Source organism: Coloeus monedula, assembly GCF_965178545.1.
Source record: "Coloeus monedula genome assembly, chromosome: Z".
Taxonomy (NCBI): domain Eukaryota; kingdom Metazoa; phylum Chordata; class Aves; order Passeriformes; family Corvidae; genus Coloeus; species Coloeus monedula.
This window is the reverse complement of record NC_138822.1, coordinates 2,059,959-2,081,687: the sequence shown is the minus strand read 5'-3', so window position 1 is coordinate 2,081,687 and position 21,729 is coordinate 2,059,959. Positions and strand designations below refer to the sequence as shown.

Below are 21,729 nucleotides of genomic sequence, written 5' to 3'. Positions count from 1 at the left end.
AGGAGACAAAAGACATACTGAGTAATGACATTTGTGGAACAGCTGGTCCTGTGCAAAGGTAGTACAAGATAGCAAAGGTAAAGAACATAAAACAAGCGTGCATTTAAAGAGGCCAAACATATTTTTCATGAATAACCATCCAGACCTTCCCATGTAGACATTTTAACCCAAATAGTATTCAATATTGTAAGGTTTGAGTGGTGCAATATGTGTTGTGAAGGCCTGTTTTGGCACACACACACCCACTGGCAGTTGTGCATTTGACACTGAATTGTGCCAACATTGCTCTGTAGCCTTATTTTTGGGCAACAGCTCAGCAACAGAATGGGTAGATGTCACCCCATCCTGGTTTCCATCTCAAGAAGGAAGAGTTCAATTTAGCTCAGTCTTTGCTATCAGAGAGAAGAAACACTTGAGGAGGATGAGTCTCCCCAGTTAGTTAGATATTTAAAATAAGGACAGCAATTATTCCTGTGTTCTCCCTACATGTAGATGTAGTGTACGTGTATAGGAGTGTGTTTGGTTAATGTCAATCAGGAATAAACTCTGGATTTAATAAATCCCTTTTTCTGGTTTCCATGGGAAGGACCACAAGTGAACCTCGAATTTGGTGTCTGTACACATACGAGTGCACACACATTTATCACTCGTCTCCTGAGGTTTCCAGGAGTGCATCTTTTGTAAAGCTGTTGATTTCTTATTTTTATATTTTTTCTTAATTTTCTTATTTTATGATATCTCTTTCCACAATATATATTTAACATATTAAATGCTCTTTGCTTCAAGGTTTTTCAGCCTAAAAAAATCTAGATCGATTCATAACTGTACTTCAGCAAGATGCTGAAGATCAGGGTGCAAATAATTCTAGTTATATAAAACAAACAAGAGTGGCTGTTATGAGGCTTCCTGAAATCTAATGATTTTCAGGTGAAGCTGTACACTCTTCTTCCTGACTATTTCAACATAAGATTTGCAGATTCTCAGCAAAGGTAACGAGTGTGAGTCCTGAAAGAGCCCTTGGCATGACTGTAGTGCTCCAGCATCATGTTAGGAAAAGGTACCAGGAAAGGTCTAAATTGGAAATATAATAAAATCAAGAATAAAGAAATAATAGAAAAAGTAATCTGGTTAGAAAGAAGTGGAAAGGTTTAAGTATTGAAAGCTGTCCAGTTGTTGGGTGCAAAAAAGCAAGAGAAAGAAAAGATGCAAACCCCAATATTTTAATATTAAAACCAGTAAAGAATATCCACTGTCACATGTTATTATTAATACTCCCCTTGCTATGATATTAAACAGCAGGATGAATGTGAAATATATTGCAATATATGCAATATTTGCATAATCTCTACATTTTTTAAGTGCATGAAGCACCCAAGGGAAACCTTTTTTATATGTTCAGTCTTGTACCTTGTGTGTTTGTTGTCCTAGGATCTTTTTTTATTATATCTCTTTAAATTAATTTTTTTTTTAATCAGTAGGTCTTGTTTAGTAAGAAAGAAGAAAATGAACAAAAGTCTACTCTGATTTTTGGAAAAAAAAAAGTGTTAATTCTTACAACCTCACCCTTTCAGTAATCCATATTTAATTATGTCTGAGTGCTAAAGAACCGAAGCTTAAGCAGATTGGATGGCTGCTAAACAAAGCACAGAGGAAGTGCCAAGGAAAGCTCTGGCAGGTGACAAAGTAGAGAGAACATGGCTGAACTGAGAGAATTTGGTACTTCTGTTAAATCCAGCCTCCTTTGGGGATGGTTGTACAGTCAGGGAAAGATGCGACATTTAGGATCATTTCCTGATGTGGGCTCATGGGTGGCAGGAAGGCTGTGAGAAGGAAAGGTTTGCAGCACATTTCATTGAGCTGGTAGGTAAAATGGAGAAACATCAGACAAGTAATTGTTTCTTCATGTCTAATCTCCCCCAAACATCTCCCAAGTAAAAAAAATAAAAAGCCAATCCCTTCTATCCCAAACTCTCTTGGCTCTTCCATCAATACTGTTTGCCATACGGGATCAGGTGGTTGTATTCCTAGAATAATTGAATCTTGTATTTTGAGATCTTTAAGTCTGTCACAGTTTCAACAGAGAAATAAGAATGTTGAAGGAAGATTCGGTCTTATTTTAACGAACAGTGAGTTGTTGTTGTCATTAATATTGAGAGAGACTAAACAGCCCTCTTTAAATTGTGTCACTGAAACAACAGGTAAAAGTCAGATGTCTTTCTTATCGTAAAGAATATAAATTGCTTAAGGGGCATGGAAGTATCAAGCAAAGGCTTGAATGAGCTTACTCAGACACGACCATGGGGATTATACAGCTACTTCTTAGATGATTTCTTGCAATAACAAATATGTACCACCTCATTCACATCATTTTTACTCATGTATTTACTTTCCACACGGTAATGACTGTTTGTAAGAGCCAAGACCTTCATGTTTTCTTTTGTCTTAGAAATGGAATAGATTCTTTTTTTATTGTATATTATTTTGAAGTTTTACTGCAGCAATTAAAATGCACCTTGCATTTTTCTACTGGAAATCTTTTAGATAAACCATGCTTTACCTCAGAACATACATGCCCATTATTAGGCTTAAGGAAAGAAAGACGTGGCATTCAGCTGCCTATATTGTGTAATGTAAGATCATATCTTTAAATTTGTAGTAGTTTAAAAAATTAGTTTGGAAACAGTTTGGAAATTATTTGTGTGGTTTTTTCTTTCTTTTTTTTTTTTTTTTTATCTATATAAAACTGTTGTCTTTCAGTAGTCTTCCTTACAAATAAGTGCTATGTGGCTTCTAAACAAAATCATGGCAATAACATTTACATAAGATCCACAGTACTGTAAGGTTATAAAATGCTAAATGAAAATTAACAGAGTGACTGAAGATAAGTAAAAGGCCAAAATATTTCACAGTCCAGTTCTAATTCAAGACAAAACGTCCACCAGCTGCCATGGGAGTTGAGGCAGTATGACAACTGTTGGGATAAAAATAACAATTATGAAAATGTAATGTGCTCCAATTATGAACAAAATTGTAATTTTAATTGCAACATGCTCCCATGAATGTTCAGTTGTCTCTTACTAAACTAATGTGAGCTATATTTTTATATACTTCTAAAGTTATTTGTGTCAAATAACCTGAGAAATGCTTTGAAATGGCTACAACAGCTACAATGAGGAAGCCACAGCCCAATAACAAAAAGGTCTGGGTAGAGATTTATATATTCAATTTGCCTGCAGCACCATATTTTAACATTGATTTGCAAAGCATGCATTAACACTCTGCAGTAATATTACAAGTCAGTGTTACAGTTATTCATGAATTTCATTAGTTTCAACTTTTCGACAATATTTCGTCCTGTTCAAACTGCAGAACAGTTTATTTATTAATATACACTGAGGGAAAGAGTGCGAGTATTTCAATATCTTTCCATGTTGACCCAAAATGTCTCAATATTCTTTTTTTAATCCAGCCTCCTAAATGACAAAATGTTTCTACTATTTTCTAATTTTTTTTTTCTCTGCAAAGGAGTAATACTGGGCATTTTTTTTTAAACAAAACACAAATCAAAAATCCTGCCAGGTGTGTGCTCTGCTCTAACCTCCCATGAGCAGGTGCAGGGATAGAAGGTGTAAGGCAATATACTTCTTATCAAGCCTTGTTGCAACACTTGCTAGCAGATTACAGGCAATACAATATAATGTCCTATGAAATTCCAGATAAGATCTTTGCCCCAAACTGTTTAAGTCATGGAGTTGGATGTGTCTGATGAGCTACCCATGACACAGCTGAGGGTGGACACTAAGAAAGACTGTGTGACTCTGCTGCCAAAAGATTTTCACTTTTTATATATTTTTCATATATTCCTGGCTCTGTATTTTTTAATTCCATAGTTTCTTAGTTGACTCCAGCACTTTTCCTACCCTGTTAGACAAAGATATTTCTGGAATCCTGTTCCAGTCTTGCTTCTTCAGCGAACCAAGGCCATTCTTCCACTTTCCCATGTATTTAGACATAAACGATGTAGGACTAAAAGCAAGGGGGGAGGCTTTGTTAGGAGGATGAACCAAGAGGGGAATTATTTCATTATCTGTACTTTTAATTGGGGATTCTTGTCAATTAAACTAATTTAAAACTGATAAAACTGTTGAAGCCCTGTATCACGTGTGCATTCTGCCATAAGTGAGCCTGGAGGACCCTCAATAAATGGTAACATCTTTTTATCACCTTAATCTTGTTTCGCTCTTGATTGTAGGGGCTATAAGGCAGGTCCAGTGGAACTCTGCCATGCCATTCCCTAAAGGAAGAAATTAGCTCCCTGGGGAATGCTGCAGCTCAGGCCCCAGCTGTTTACCTGGGCTGAGAACTCTACTTGAACTTCTTGTTATAACAAACTATTACATTGTGTGTAATAACAAAAGCAGGAATTTTGAGTTAAAGCATTTTTTATCAGAAAATACCAATCTTCAGTCTTGCTGTGCAGGATTTACTACCATTACCCACCAAAATAAGTCAGTACTTCCATCCAGGTGCAACTGACTTCATGTGAACCACACTAATCATGAGAAATTAACTTGTATTTCTGCTGTGAATATAGCTGGTGCAAAGGAAGCAGATCTCAAGTGATCCTGATGTGTATCTTCCAAACTGAAGGCTTGTGACTACAAACATGTGTTATGATTTTAAACTGGGGTGCTCAGTGTGTGGGTTTCTGGGTTGACAAAATCCTATGTGGAGCAGGAGTGGGAGATGAGGAGAAAAAAGAGAATGGTCTAGCTAGGAAAGGAGAAAAAGTTGGAGAATGGTGACAGGATCTGGAATTCAAAAGGATTTAGGGTTTTTTTACATGGAAATAGAAGCGTTTGATGACAGCTTGGGAAAAAAAGTGGAAGAGGAAAGGATATATTTCCTCTGTCCTACATCCTCAGGGAAATAAATGACTGGAGTGTAACTCTTCTCTATTTCCCTTGGTTTCTGCTTTGGACAACTTTATGCCTATTTGAACTATATATATTTCACATTTAGTGATTCTCTTTCATCACTTTTTATCAATATTTCATGTCCTAAGGATAACGACCCTCTGAGGTTCTCTTCTGCTGTTTCTGTGTCATTAATGCAGCACTCGTAATTAGGACTTGACTCATACAAATATGAATAGCCTAAGTTTAGGCTGTGACATTTTTTAGTTCCCACTGGAATCCTCAGCAAGAGGACTAACTGGATTTATTCTATTTGCTGTTATAATTAAGGTTCACATAATCTTTGCAGGGTTTTTTTTAAATTTTCCAGTTATAGTGGAACATGGAGAAAAAGAATGAGAAGTCCTTATCATTGGCAATTTAAAGTGCAGTGAAACAATGAAAAATGACATCTTGGTATATGATGACAAGAATTATGGTGATAAAAATAACACTGTTGCACAGAAATCCCAATTGCAATTGAGGTTCTGCATTAGATACCAAACTATATATAGTTTCTTTATTGCTGGGTCTGTTTTACTAAAGCCATTTTCAATGTAAACACAGACATGGATTTGTTCCAACCATGTAGAAAATGGATCTGGAGAGTTTATTTTAATGTAGAATCTGTAGACAGTGTTGTCAGGACTGCCCTTTTGAACTAAGTCTTCCAGACATCCCAACTGAAATCTAATCTAATATTTCTCTGAATGTTTTAGCATTAAAAATTCAAGTCTGCAGTCCTTCAGCAAAGATTTTACAAAATGATTCTCTGTGTTTGCAGAGGGTGGTTTTTTTTTTTTCTGTTTCATGTAAACCAGAATCAACTGAAAAATATATTAGGAGAATATTTCTAATCTAAGTTGGAAAATTAATCTGTTTTTAACGATGATACAAAATAAACCACAAAAGGAGTGTAGCAACCAAGATGCCACACTCGGGTCAGAAAGAGTGGCAGAAGTCAGACAAAGGATCATCTTGGAGAAAAATAGCAGTGATGCTGCCTGAGTGGAAAGTTAGAGGAGGGGAAAGAAAAGGGCTTGAAAATGTATTTTCTGTAAACTGAGCAGGTCTTCTCTGGGAAGATAAAATCCTCCTGTGAAAGGTGATGCAGACATGCAGAAAAGGTCTCAGATTAACTCTTGCTAAGGAGGTTTATGAGAGATCTGGTGGGGGGAGAATACTGTGGGCATTATTCAGAAACATATTTAGGTGGCAAAGGGTACAAAGAGGTGGAAAACAGCACTGAAAATTGGAAGTGGAGGAATATGAAGAGAAATAAGGGAAGAGATCTGGTGGAAAATGTCTTGTAGTGCATTGAACTCTTTCCCCAGCTTTTAGAGTATTTTTATGTCTCACCCTCTGTAAAATCACTACAGTGCCTGCTACACTCACCATGCCTCAAATTTTGGTATAATTAGCCATCAAAGGCTTGGGCAAGAAGTTTAAGACTCTTAAGGAAAGGCATTGTACAGGCATCATGTATAAATTGCATCTTTTCAGAAAATATTCTAGCTATTCAGCTTAAAAGTGGTTGGAAGATGGCTGGACAATCATGTTAAATTTCTTCCCTGTAGAAGAATTCTACAGAATGGAATTGGAGAGAAATGTGCAGAAATGACCCAAAAGCATTTTGCACTCAGGGGACAAACTTTATCTCTTGCTGCATCCAGATGGAGACACCTTGATCATTATAATCAGCACGCTCCATTTGCTGCATTAAAAACAAGATAAATATTTAATCACAGTGCAATTAAGTCTGGATCTCTGCCATTATATTTATATATATAATGAATATATAGGCAGATAGAAACTAATACACTACTAATTCACTTATGACCCAGGCTGAAGAGATTTTTTTCTTTTTTTCCCCCCCAGAGCTGGTATTTTGAGAGTGTTCATGAGATGACAGTGTGTGTCATCTAATTACTTCTGCTTTCATGCATTAACTGGAATAACATGCAGCAATCAGTTATTGTTATCAATATTCTGCATAAACTGTGAATGATGTTCTGCAGAGCCTATTTTCAGCTTAAAATAACCAAACAAAAAGCAAGGTGTAGGTCAATACGTATTTTTTGATGCAAGGTACATTTGTATCCTAACTAAAATAGAAGCAGCAGTAGCAAATTCAAAAAGGAATTTTTTGAAGGGTAGGAGGGAGCTGTTGCAGTTTGGTTTATTTCCTTTTCTCTTTATTTTAAAAATATTTGAGTATGCTGGGAAAGAAAGAATTTCTTGTTACACTTCAGAAGATTTGAAGGAAGAGTTAGTTCAAAATACATCAAGTTTATCATGATCATCATCATCATTAACTGATGATTATCAATTTGTCATGATGCACCAGTATAACTGGAGTTGGGCCCTAAAATGTGTAGATGTTTGTGTATATTTTAACTTTATTTTGCTTTATTACAGAATTACTTTTAAGTGACAAAAGAAAAAAGAGTTTTTGAGTAAGAGTGAGCAAATACTGAACTACAAAACATTAGTTCTTTACTGCTGATGCTTCATGCTTTAGTGGCAGAATTAGCATGTTGTCTAGAAGACATTTTCATGATTGCAGTGCCTTCAGAAGGTCAAGAGCACATCTGCTGGGAACGTGCTCCTCAAATGTCCCCAAAACTGTGCACTGCAAGGCAGGCAGCTGGGGGCATTCAAAACCAGCCTCTGTGCCGGGTAAAGTCTTCACAATAATATTGAATTAACAGCCAAAGTAGTAAATGTGAGGAAGATCAGAGACCCTCAAAAGCTTTGGTTATTTTCCTGACCTTTTTGTTCAATAAAGCAGTTTTCTGTCAGAACCTGTAGGGACATTCCTGATGAATTTGAATGCTCGTCTGTGTGTCTCTGTGGAAAGTGGTCTCCTTTGAATAGGATTAGGCTATACTTTGGATTTGTGTCTGCTGAATTCTGCAATCTCACATTTGAAGGGGCAGACCTTTCAAAAATCTATTTTGAGTTTTTAAAAGGGTGATGAGGGAAGAAAAAGGTCAGTATAGTTCTGGAAAAAAGGTGGTCTATCATCTGTGCCTGTAATGGTGGTATAATTTTTAGCTATGTGAAGAAAACAAATATGTCAGTTAGAAAATCATGTCAAATAGAGAGACTCGGAAATTAAGCCCATCACAAATATTGGCAAAATATCTAGTGCAGATTTTTGTTTATTTCCATGGCAGGATGGTTCATCTTCGTCCTCAGGTTGCAGGAACTGCTGAGCAGAGGCAGTGGAGTGTTGGATTACCTGGACACTGAGCCTAATTCAGTGTGATAATCCTTAACCTCCTGACCATGGGCAGCTTGTGCCATTCTTCTACCTCCTGCAGCAAGGAGGCTGATTCTTGCCTTCCCATAAAGTTCAAATAAGTTGGTTTTGACACTGTCTTCCTTTGCACCTACTAATTTCAAAAAACAGGAGCTCCTGCTAAGTGAGCTCTGTCACAGCTCTTTTTGAAGACTTTGCTTTGGCAGAGGAAGCACCTAAAGTATCATGTATGATCCGAACACAGAGGAAAAATTCAAATTACTGCTGTTAAAACTGTGTGAGACACCTCTGATGAAAATTTCAAATTATCAGCGGGGGAAAAACCTTATTTGACATTCTTGTAAAGCCAAGAGGAACATAAGGAAAGCTGACGCCACCAAGGCAAGCAGCTGGAGAGTACTTTTCTTTAAAATGAAAAGCAAAATTATTTGATACTTTTTATTAGTTTGATGATAGGTCCCAATATTTTTTAATGGGATTTGCAGCTTATTATATCATCAGAATAACATTATCTATTAATCCTACTTCAGTAATACTCCACAGAATAAATGAAGCAATTAGCTTTGTATTTTCGCCTTGATGTATATCAAGGTCAATATCTAATTTAGTATTCTTCATTAAAGTCATATTATTTCTACATATAGAGAAAATGGATTGATGCCATCAAAAGTCTTAATGTTTTTATTTCATTTTCCTTAATTTTACTTGTAAAAAAATGGGTTATTTTGCATGTTTTACTCCACTGGAGTATACTTTTTTTTCTTTATTTTCTCCTTACATTTTTTATATTTGTCTCTTAATCTTGACCTAGTAAGAAAAGGTGGGATTTGATTTTTGGTCACCTTTCTGTTTTAGCAAACTTCTGAGTTTGGGGAATCCAACTGAATCAGGAAGATGGGCTAATGCTGATTTCTTGTTTAATGACATCTCCTGTAATTTTGAATGTCTTTCCCACCAAAGCATCAGCAGATTTTATATCTGGCAAAATAAATGCTTATGCTGTTTTTTAGAGGCTGCCACTGAACTGTTTTCCTTGCTTTCCTGGCTTTCTCTGCTATAGACGAACTGACGGTTTTACTCAAATATGCATTTTTCCACTGCAGTGTTGCATGACACAAGATTTTATTATGAAACTTTCGTTGACTCTACTTGTCAAAGAAGAAAACAGATAACATGGTTCTGCCTTGAGCCCCTTTGCAGCTCTGCTGAGGATGCATTTGTTTGATTCATACATCTATAAAGTCTCAAAGGTTTTAGTAAGAACATCTAAAATTTAAAACCTGCTATGCTTTAAGTTAACTTCCAATATTTTTTTTAAAAACAGCATGGGATTTCAGTTGAATAACAGAATTATGTATTTTGGACTGCACTTATTATGTTGGCTAATACCCCTGGAACTGAACAAAGAAGGGCTCAAAAGAGCAGCAAAGTGAATAGATCTATTACTTTGAGTGCACAATTAATCTTGCTGACATTATTTTATATGAACATGGATAAAAATGCCTGGAAACCATACCATTGAATTCCTCTGCTCATTAATATTGATCAAATGTTGTTGTTCTCTTTGTGTTGGAAGCCACTTAAAGATTACCTGTAAAAGTATTACAGCACTATTGATCTGAAAAAAAAAACAATCCCTGAAGTCCACTGGTTTTGAAAATTAGTTGACATATTTGCTTTGTTCTTTTGTTGGTTGTTTTGGGGTTTTTTTATTAGTTTTTGCCTTTCTTTTTTTTTTTTTTTTTTTTTGTAAAAAAAAAGGATATTTTTGAACTTGCTGCAATAGATCTGAGTAACAGGCCATATTAATCAGACTGTCATGGAATTAATTATCCAGAATTCCATACCATGTTGTTTAAAAACCTACACATCCCCATGGAAGTTTGCTGGGACCTCTCATCCTCTGGCCAGATCTGTTCCCAGATCTTACACGTTACATTTTTGGTGCTTCAGTGGAATGATGGCAGGATTAGGCCCCAGATCCTTCAAGACACTCAAATCTGCAGAAATTGCATCAGGGGTCCTGTAGACCCAGTTAAAATAAATAAATAAATGCATGATAAACAAATAAATTAAAAAGAATCACATGTTTGGATGTTAATGCAATTTAAATAACCTCAAGATGTGTGAATTCAAGGTCTCATCCTTTGTAGAATTAGGAGAAGCAATGGTAGGGTGACACAGACTGAAATGAATTTTCAATCATTCATTCATTTAGAATGCACGGTTGCTCTAACCCATGTCTTTATCAATAAATAAATGTTAACTCATCAAAATTGGTGATTGTCATTTTTTAATTTCAGCATAATTAATGAGGAGGTTTTGTTGCTCTAAAAATCATTTTTTGAACTCCCAGTTTCTATGAACAACAGCAAAAGCAAACAAAAATACCGCAACAAAATACTCAATATTTACATTGAAAATAGTGATATTATTTGTCCAGAACAACCATAATCAGGAAAAAAATGTTCATGCTGTTGGTATGGGGCTTTTTTTTTTCCAGAAAAAAGGCTTCATGGAAGAAAAACATTAGTTAGAAATACTGTCATGCACCAGTATATTTATCACTATCCACCTCAGATGACCTTTTAAGCCTTTGCAGTTTGGACTGATCTGAGAAAATGCAAAATAGAAAGAAAATCGATGAAAGCAGGCCGAACGCATGCTTAACAAGCCATACTGAGAAAGCAGAAAGCAAAATGAGAAAGTAATTATTAAAAGATTTATTGTTCTTGGAAGATTAGAGATCTGCTTGCACAGAAACAATTAACATATGAGGCTGCCTGCAGGTACTCCCCAAACTGCAGCACTGTGTTGGAAAGAGAGGCTTGGAAAGAAGTACACAGTTCATATTTATTGGGCAGCTAAAAGTGCAAATTATTAGACATATTTCTTGCCAAATTATTATGAAGGAGAAATACGATGAACAGAAGCAGGAATACTTGAAAGACACAAGTCTTCCTAGAATTAAGAACGTAGTGTACCTTCACTTTTAAAGTGTAATACAGAATGCAGATGGGAAAAGGCAAAATATGCAGCAGCCATTCTCCTTGTTTTCCTCTTCACGAGTTTTGCCCATTTTTTGCTACTAATTCCGTTTGGAATAATCTGCAGTACGTTCATGTCCATTGTTTTTTTGGTTCACTGAGACATACCCCATGTTTAATGATGTACACAAGCAAAGCCTCTGCAGGGCTCTGTCTTGGAACAGGCTGATGACAAAAGTAGTAATAGAAATGTGCACCTGCGTGGCTTCTCAAATTGCAATAGCCACATGGCAATAATAACTGGGGAATGTGTTCTGACATCCTCATCATTCAGTTAATTTTTATGCTCTGCAAATTAACATTTGCTGGGAGAGTGCGGTTTGCACTAATGTGACGTCTGGATGAATGGTGCTGCTGTGAGAATGTGTCAAACCTGGGCTTGTAATTGAGAACTCGAACAGGCAGATGCTCAGACACACTAAACTTGCGGCTCTTTCAAGTCTAAATCATTCAATTCATTCATTTTTTGGTCCAACGAGGTGACTTGTCAGGTCACACCAAGCCCCTGCAGCTCCAGGCTGGGGCAGAGGGGCTGGAAAGCTGGGAAAGGCCCTGGGGGTGCTGGTGGCAGCAGCTGGACACAGCCCAGGGGTGCCCAGGGGCCAAGAGGCCAATGGCCACTGGGCTGTCCCAGCCATGGCGTGGCAGCAGGAGCAGGGCAGTGACCGTCCCTGTGCTGGGCACTGCTGAGGGACCACCTCAGATCCTGGGGCAGCTCTGGGCCCCTCATGTCAAGAGAGACCTTGAGGGACTGCAGTGTCCAGGGCAGGGAACGGAGCTGGGGAGGGGCTGGAGCCCCAGGAGCGGCTGAGGGAGCTGGAAAGGGGCTCAGGCTGGAGCAAAGGAGGCTCAGGGGGGACCTTGTGGCTCTGCACAAGTCCCTGACAGGAGGGGGCAGCCGGGGGGGTCGGGCTCTGCTGCCAGGGAACAGGGACAGGAGGAGAGGGAACGGCCTCAGGCTGGGCCAGGGCAGGCTCAGGGTGGGCAGCAGCAGGAATTTCCCCATGGAAAGGGAGCTCAGGCCTTGGCAGGGGCTGCCCAGGGAGGTTTGGAGTGCCCATGCCTGGAGGTGTCCCAGGAAGGGCTGGAGGTGGCACTCGGTGCTCTGGGCTGGGGACAAGGTGGGCATCAGGCACAGCTTGGACCTGATGGCCTTGGCGGTCTCTTCCCACCTCAGGGATTCTGTGATTCTGAAATTACGAGTCCTGATTATCAGTAAATTGTGCTGTAGATTTCTTTTCTCTTTTGTTTGTTTTGGATTTTTTTTCCAAATGCAATTTTAAGTGAGTGAATGATTATGACACTGCATTTCAACAAGCAGCAATCATCACTTTTCTGGGTACATAGCAAAGGTTGCAAATAACATGCATTACATTGAATTTACAAATCTTTTCACAGACAAACTTGCAAATGGGGGCTTTCTAAACAATGTCTGCGATTTCTTTAAAATGAGATTGGAAAAAAAATCATCAAAATGAAGTTTTCTTCTGGTAGGACTCATATTGTGGGTAGTATTAGTAAGATAATAAAATGTAAGTAGCTCTTTTACAGTGCTGTTAAATGAGTAAACTCTAGACCTCAGGTCAAACGATTTTGTTATTCAGAGGTATTTAAAGTTTTAGTAATGACAGTCCTTACAGATCTCCATGCTGAAATTTTATGCATCCTAGCATGTGATGTGTTGGGGAAAAGGAAAATTCAGTCAGAAGAGTTTTTTGAAACCATCTTGAAGTGGATATGCTACAGAGGCACAGAGAGGAAAAGCAATGGCTTGGTAGCTGCTAGCTGCTGGCCCAGATATTCACATTTCAGAAAGTCACCTGGAGCCATAGCAAGGATCTCCTCAGCCTGCTAACTTGACATGTAGTGATCATTCAGGGACATTGTACATGCCACTCTGTGCATGATAGGCATGTTTGATTAATACCTATTTCCTCAGTGGTGCAAAAGCTAGAATGCCTGTTATCTTTAACAGGAGAGAAAGATTTTGCTTCACTGTCTGCTGTCTTCTCTCGCATTAAAAAATAATGCTGTGATTAATGAGTAGTGACATGTTTCGTATTTTTTCTTGTTCATAAAAATCCATGCTGGCAAGTTATCTGAAGTAAGTGAAGGGTGTATTTTACTGAGTTAGTGGAATATAAAGGCCTGTGTGAGGCATTTTATTTCTTTAATGAATGCTTATAAATGACTGACATTATTATGGCTGTTATTGTGGATGTGTACATACTTCTCTCTGTCTTTTTTTTTCCCCTTCTCTCAGGACCCTGCCTTCCTAATCCATGTCATAATGGTGGGATGTGTGAAATTAGTGAAGCGTACCGAGGCGACACTTTCATAGGATATGTTTGTAAATGTCCACAGGGATTTAATGGGATTCACTGCCAGCACAGTAAGTTCCACATGGTAAATTTTATTGTATTTATAGATAGGAGCCTCTTTATTGCCTGAACTGTTGAGGATTAATATCGGATCTGGTTTTCTGAAGTATATCAGACTTTGGCCTTTATATTATGAGCAAGCTAATACCACTGATGCCTTCAGAAAATGACCTGACTACCAACCCACTGGACACAACAGGGCATAATTTGCTACGCATGTTTTAGACCATGGCAAGGACAAGGCAAACACATTTTGCATGGATTTAATGCAGAAACATATTTGAAATAGTGGGGATGTCTTCTTATCTCAGTGGTGTTTGTGGGTTTGCTTTGATTAAGGCTAAAAAAAGGGAAAGAATAACTGAAATTTGTGAATAAGTATATCTTCTAAATCTTTCTTTACCTATATCTTTATAAATAGTGAAGAAATGTTTTGAATCACAGCATCTGAGTTCAAGGGCAGAACCTCCAGACTTACATCAGACACAAAAATGTATTTTAAATACATTTAAATACAGATTTACAGATGTATTTTAAACCCCGTTTAAAATACAGTTTCTAGATCTATTTCTAACCATCATTTATTTGGAGAGTGTTTCCTATTTTCAGGTCAGATTGGGAACAGCGAGTCCGTATCCTTGTCTTAGAGTGTGTAGTTAGAGAACTGACAATTAACCCTATGGGAAAAGAAATTTTGGATGTGCTGGATTTGGCTAGAGCAGAGTTACATGTCTTCACAGCAGCTGGTGTGAGCCTGTGTTTTGAATTTGTGCTGGAACCATCATTGATAATTCAGGAATGTTTTGGTTACTGCTGGGTAGTGAGCACACAGAGTCAGGAGCTTTTCTGCTTCTCACACCACCCCACCAGCACTCAAAACCAATTAGTGAGGGATATTCATCTGCTGGTGACTGAGCAGGTTGTGTGCTAACCTATGAATATAATCTGTATTGTCTGACACTTAAATAGCAGCTGGGTTTTTTCACACTCAAAGGTCATTTAAAACAAGCGCTTGCCTGAGGAGAAGCTCACGAGAGAAATTTCGGGCTCTCTATTTCGTGCACGAATGGTTCTCAAACCAAGGGTAGCATGGTTCTTAAAATCGTGCACTGTTGATGAATTTGGAAGCCAGTTGTTACTTAGAAGGTAAAAAACTCAAGTGAAGAGTCGAGAATCCAGTTCTACTCACATGTAAAAATTAGTTCAGTCATTCAGATCAGAGTGAATAAGCACTGAATCCAGCCTACCTGAATTAATTGCTCCATTTAGATACTTGTCTGAAATTTGAAGTGTCAGGGACCAGTACAGTCCAGTTCAGCTAACAACTTCATGTCTGTAATGTCCCTCAAATACTCCACAGAAATTGTCTCCAAAGCCTGGAATAAGGATATTCAATTTCATTAACTTTGGTCACACTCTCAGCTAATTGCGTAGGTAACATGGGCAGTTCCACTGACTTAATCCTGTGAAGATGTACATCCACCTCCTCCACTGGGAGCATGGAGATGAGTGGTTGATGTCCAGCCACATGGGTGAGCTCATGTGAAAATATCCTCACATGGACTCAGGGATGCTCCGTCACGGAACCAGTCACGTGGCACACAACCCTTCTTCCATCAAATATCAAGAAGGTGACCTTTGTTAAAGAAATAAAAAATAGCACAGGTTTTCATCAAGCAAAACACGTTGCTGAGCACGAGCTGCCTGTGAAATACCATCTTTTGTCACCTAATTAATGAGCAAAGAACATACAGCTGGTGCATCGCGGAGTGATTCATCAGTTTTTTGCTGGGTCCACAGCATCCTTTTAAAAATACTGAGGTATGTAGCTGTTAGCTAATGATCCTGATAATCAGCAAAGTGGGTTTCTATCAACTTCAGAACAAGGTAAATGTCTCACACAGCTGGCCCAGACTCACTAAAGGAGACCACAACCCCAGAAGGCAGCGGAAGTGGTTTGAGAGGAGACAATCTTGTGTGAACAGTTACTCTTTGGGGGAGAATGAAATTCAGTCCTTTTCAGATAATCTGATTTAAGATGGGATGATAAATCAGATACCCTGTCCAGGTGTTCAGAGGGTCTCTGGGGATGGGAGCTGTGAGAGGCAGCCACGGAGCTATCTGCAGTCAGGGAGAACTGTGGGACTTTCAGTGGAGGAGTTATTTTAACACTCTTATACAATATGACCTGAGCTCAATTCACAGCGTTCCTTTGATACAAATTCCTCTGCTTCATGAAGTTTAGCAATTCAATTCTGAACTCACTGTAAATCAAGTAAGAAGTCTGTCGAATTTATCATAAAGAGATAAATTAAAGTGACCTCACTGCAAGGCACATCTCTTCTTCTACATTGTCAGGAATTCCAAAAATCAGGTTATGGTACTCTTGCAAAAGGCTTTTTATCTTGGATTTCTTTCATGTCTAATATTCTGTTGCCAAATCAATTAATCCAGGTGATTGATTTTGCAGTCAAGATACATCTCAAAGCTGGTATTTTATCATTCACATCAACAAACACCCTGTCAGTATTTCTGAGATTTGTTGACCTTTTACCCATGTAAATAATTAATATGTAAACTATAAAAGAGATCATTAGCAATTTTACTGACTGTATATTCTCTATTTATTGCAAAGCTGATGTTAATTGGCTGTGGTTGTCTGAAAAGATTCTGATTACCTAGAGGCAGAAAAAGGAAACAATGTCCCATTTCAAAGCTCATAAAGTAACCAAAACCAGGAAGGTCTGTCTCAGGTAGAGACCTGGACAGGTTTTCTGTTGAAACCCATGGACAATTTATTCTTTAAATATTCCTCCGTTATTTAAGAGGCATTTATTTACCTGATTGGAATGAAGTTTCATCTCAAGAGCCCTCCTGGAGCCATGCTGGGAGGGCTGGGGGTGTTCACCTGGAGAAGAGAAGGCTCCAGGGAGACATCAGAGCCCTTTCTTGTGCCTGAAGGGGCTGCATGAGAGTGGGAGAAGTCCCCCGCAACTGGGGGGTTGGAACTAGATGATCTTTAAAGTCCCTTAAAACCCAAGCTGGTCTGTGATTCTATATTAAAACAGCCTAGAACAAGTCAAAATAGATGGAAATACCCCAAAAACTGAACTGGACAGCTTTTTCACAAAAAGAATAAAAGAAAAAAAGAAACAGAGAAAAAAAAAAAAAAAGAAAGAAAAAGAAAAATATCCAGAACTTTGAGAGACATATACAGTATGCATTCTTGTGATTATCAGGTAGAGACTGCCTACCAGAAAAAGTAGGAAATTGAGGCATTAGTCACAATATATATTACTGGCTGCCACTCAACTAGCTGAAATGACAGAGATCCAACCAGGAAAATTCAAGTTTGAAGCAATAAAAGGTTCAGATTTAAGGGTTTGATTTGCATGTGGGTTTATATTCTGAGGATCATTAACTCTGCCAGACATAACTGAAATCCTTGCGCTCCAAGAATAAGGGTTATTAATCAAACACATTTAATAACTTAAGCAAGCCTTTCCCAGGGTTTTACTGAGTTCTCTGCTTTCTTCCTCCATGTTGTGGATGGCCTGTGATATTCACATCTGCTACAAAAATGTGTTGGGAAACTGCACAGGTGAGGCCCTGTGGCAGAGCAGATTACCATTGTACCTTGAGGCATCATCCCAGCTATCCATGGGACGGTGGCTTTTACCTGTGGTGCCACAGCTGGGAAGGCCAGTGGCCACACGTTGCTGGCCACATGACATGATGCATAATCTCTACCAGCAAGTTCTGGTGTAGAATCATGGAATCTCCTGAGCTGGAAGGCACCCACAAGAATTATCAAGTCCAACCCCTGGCCCTGCCCAGACCCCCCAACAACCCCACCCTGGGCATCCCTGGCAGCGCTGTCCAAACGCTCCTGGAGCTCTGGCAGCCTCGGGGCCGTGCCCATTCCCTGGGGAGCCTGGGCAGTGCCAGCACCCTCTGGGGGATGAACTTTTCCCTGCTCTCCAGCCTGAGCCTGCCTGGTCCATCTCCAGCCACTCCCTGGGTCCTGTCCCTGTCACAGATCAGAGCTGCCCTTCCTCTTCCCCTCATGAGGAAGCTGTAGCTGTGATGAGTCTCCCCTCAGTCTCCTCTTCTCCAGCTGAACACACCAAGGGCCCTCAGCTGCTCCTCATGCAGCCCCTCCACACCATTCACCATCCTCATTGCCCTCCTTTGGACCCTCTCTAGCAGTTTAATGTCTTTTTTACACTGGGATGCCCACAGCTGCACACAATGTTCCAGGTGAGGCCGCCCCAGCCCAGGGCAGAGCAGCACAATCCCTCCCTGGCCCGGCCAGCCATGCTGGGCCTGGTGCCCCCAGGACAGGGATGTCCCTCCTGGCTCCAGGGCACTGCTGGCTCATGTCCAATTTGTCACTGACCAGGATCCCCAGGATGTCCCTTCCCAGCCTCTTATTCCCCAGCCTGTCCGTACATCCAGGGTTACTCCATCCCAGGTGCAGAATCACAGTGACTTCTCCAGCTACCAGGAAGAAATTATTGCGAGGAGGGTACAGAATGTGACCTGGATCTTGTGTGTTACAATGAATGAGTGCTCTTGTTAAACCGTTCTTGGCCGCAGTTAGGTGGTAGGGCACTCCAGAAACCATTGCCCACAGATGGTTTTCATGCAGCTGCTTCGTTTTGAAGACTGAAACACATTGTTTCCTTGCACAAATGCAGGTTGCTCCAAGCCAGCCATACCAAGAGCCAAGTGGGTAAATTTAATGTAACACTGTGCATGCAGTTGTATGACACCAGATTTTCACCCCTTGCTCCCCATGACACACGTAAACTATGGTTTCTCCTTTGGAGAAAAATATCTGTTTGGGGTGTTCTAAACTTAAACCAGGTTAAGGTTGGAGCGGGAGAGGGAGTTAATTTTCACCAAAATTAACTCTGTGAGTAGTTTTAACAAATTATACTACCAACAAGATATTTAATGATGTAGCAATAAACTGTGTAATACAGTAGCCAGTTGCATGTGTAAGTATATCCTTGTATCTCCAAGCATTGTGGAGCTGAAGTCTGAAAACTATTCCTGTGTTTGATCAGTGGCTTAGATAAGAAAGGAAAGAGGAAGGATGTATCCTTGTTCATTTTTGAAACTTCTAGACTTTAACTTAATTAAAATGTGGAATAAAGTGGGTAATTTGAAAGACATCTGAGAGAGATCACCAGTAAAGGATATAAAAGCAAACAGCCACTGAAGGCTACTGGAAGAAAAGTCAGTAAAATGTTCCCAAAATAGGAGCGGGCTGAAGGAAATGGCAGAACCAACAGGTGTGGGAGCACATGGTGGGTTTGCCCCATTCATAGAAGTCCGAGGAAACGTGTGTGGGAACTTCCTGGAAAAAGGAAATGCTCTAATGAGGTGACAAATTATGGGTTTGTCAGGTGAAAACAGGGGCAGTTTTGCTGATGGATCATCTTACGACAAATGCGTGGTGAGGTTGGACAACAGTGACACAAATTTTGGGGCAATTGGAAGGGTGTTGTTTTCCTTGAAGTCCAAATAAATTGGTTAAAGCAGTTGGTGACTGAGCTGAGGCTTGCCCCCTGCTTGAAGATTGTATTTGATTCAGTAAAAAACAGAGATTGCCTTAAGGTCCCAGGCAGGAAGTACAATATCCCCACCAATTTTGTTTCACTCTTCTTAGAATTTGCTCGTATAGCATTGTTTATTCTTTTTATTCATACGCACTTTGAATAGCTTTTTTTTTTCTTGTTGAATTACCGATCTTTACAATTTCCTTATACACAGCATTGGCTGTATTTCACTGTATATTGAAAAAGAAAAAAATCCCCTTTTCAATTGCAAACCTGCTCTCTTTCAGCATCTTTAAATGTTTCATTCTTTGTCTGGAAGAAAAGCAGATTTTGAATGCCTTCTGCACACCACTTGTTATTTGCAGACATTTGTTATGTGCCCTCTTACTTTTCCTGTGCAACCAGTTAAAATTGTTGCCTTTTCTATGCAATGTGATGGTTTTCCTTGTACTTCTAAATCGTTTCTCAGTGGCCTTCTCAAAACCTCCTTTGCTCAGTGGTGTATTTTACTGCAACAGTGACCTATCCTAAAGAGAAGTGGTAAGGTTTATTTGTCAGAAGATCCTTACAACACTTTCTAGATTCTTCATGCAGCATTTTGTGGTAAAGTTTCCTTCTGATTTTTTTTTTTCCCTGTTTTAACGAGAATTGGGTATGGAGCTGAGGCTTTTCTTAAGCAGCCCTTGGTGACAGCTAAGTTTCTTTCATAAGGTGTCATAGTGAGAAGAAATAGATCTTCCTGATTGCTTTGGGGTTTTATGGCAATATTGAACAGAGGGGTTGGGTTCCTTCCAACCTCTGTACTGACTGAACTGCATAATGAATGGTGCTTTTAAGAAGATGTGTGTTTCTGTGGTGTAAAAGTCACTTAGGTTGTCAATAGCCATTATAAACTTTTTTTGTAGGCGGGTAAATCTGTCTTCCCCTAATTAGTGTCTTTCATAAGGATTAGTTTGGTTTTGGTTTTGGGATTTTTTTTGTTTTTTCTTAAAGTGGAAAGAAATAAGTGTTCCAAAAATGCAGGAATTGCTGTTTGATTGCAAAAAAGATTACATTTGTTCATGTTCTACATTATAAAGACAACATATGGCAATGTTTTAAACAAGTTTCTCTTTATATTTTAATTAATAATAAAAAGTACTGAATGAAAGCAGTTCACTCTAAATTCAAGAGTAGTTATCCCATTGTATGTCTACATCATACATTACTCTTCTTATAACAAAAATATTATAATAAAATGTCTGAGGGTGCACTGAGTCCCAGGGAAGAGAAGAGTTGAAGAACCACAGTAGAGAGATGTTTTTTTTAAAGGAAGAACACATGAAAACTTTGGCTGGACAAAGCATCTATTTTGCTTTTTTTTTCACTTTTTGTACCCACTTTGGTAAACACAGCAACTCATAAGTCACTCTCAGCAGCTGTGATGGTTGAAGATGAACACAGCCACCTGAAGTCTTAAAAGAACTGTTTTCAGTCTTTGTTGCACCAGCAGGTTTCTTACAGATGCACCAGCACATTCCTGTGAGGAAGATAATGGAGATAAACGAAATCTTGAAATGAAATCTGACTGTTTAATGAAACAACACTTATCACTTAGAATTTTGTCACACAGGGGTGTGGTCTGATCCACCCATGTAGGAAGCAGCTGTTAGGAAAAAAATAAAAGAGGATGAGTTTGGTAATTCAGATATTTTTCTTGATTTTATTGTTCTGCTCCTGTATGAAATACTGTGCTCATCCATCTGTATGTGTAGGTGTGTCAGGGAGGCAGAATTAAAATATTGTGTTTGTGTTAGGAACTCATGCTGGCACATGGCAGTGCAGTTCCCTATTAATATATAAAACACAGATATCGCTCATCGAACCAGCTGAAAGATTTTTGTGTGGCTTTATTGTTTGGAAATTGAACAATTTGCATGGAAATTTTTCTGAAAAATGAAAGAAGGAAAACAAAATTAGACATCAGGGCTTGTTTTTATGCTACAGGCCCAATGAGAAGTTTGAAGAAACCAAAGCACCTCTTAGAAGGAAGGTGCAGGAGTGCATTCAGTAGTCTAGCTACTCTTTTGAAGTTATAAGCAGTATTTTTTCATGTGGATACACTTTTGAGAGCAAGCATTGAACAGAAGGAGAGAAGAATACTGCATCAGGCTCATTACCTGTGTAAGCAAAACTTGAAAAATCAGTACTTGTGCTTGAAGCTCAGTATGATGATAAAATTGTCTAATGGCAGAAACCAGTCTGCATTACATATTAATCCCTTCGTATTCATAAAATATCTCAAGCAAAACCCACGGTGCTGTCACATAGGAATACCCAGGATATTCATGTAGTTTGCATTTATTCTTCTGTCTTAAATAACGTACAATTATTTCTGTAGGTCATCCAGCTGAGCGTTTTAGTTTGAGTCAGGAGTGTATTTTTAAAGAAAATCTCTTGATCATCTCTACTTACCACGCTTTGCTTTGTGTGACAGCAGGCTGAGAGCACAAGAGCTGGATCCCTTTGAGATTA

General features: G+C 38.9%; 1 protein-coding gene across 1 annotated transcript in view; it reads left to right on the top strand.

Annotated features, from left to right (window-relative positions):
* EDIL3 (EGF like repeats and discoidin domains 3) overlaps positions 1-21,729 on the top strand; it is a gene marked incomplete at both ends in the record, with an annotated part of 230,553 nt that overhangs the window by 103,589 nt on the left and 105,235 nt on the right. The window contains one exon of the mRNA XM_082301980.1: positions 13,531-13,659. Within this exon, the coding sequence (XP_082158106.1) occupies positions 13,531-13,659 (129 nt within the window). The remainder of the gene's footprint in view (positions 1-13,530; positions 13,660-21,729) is intronic.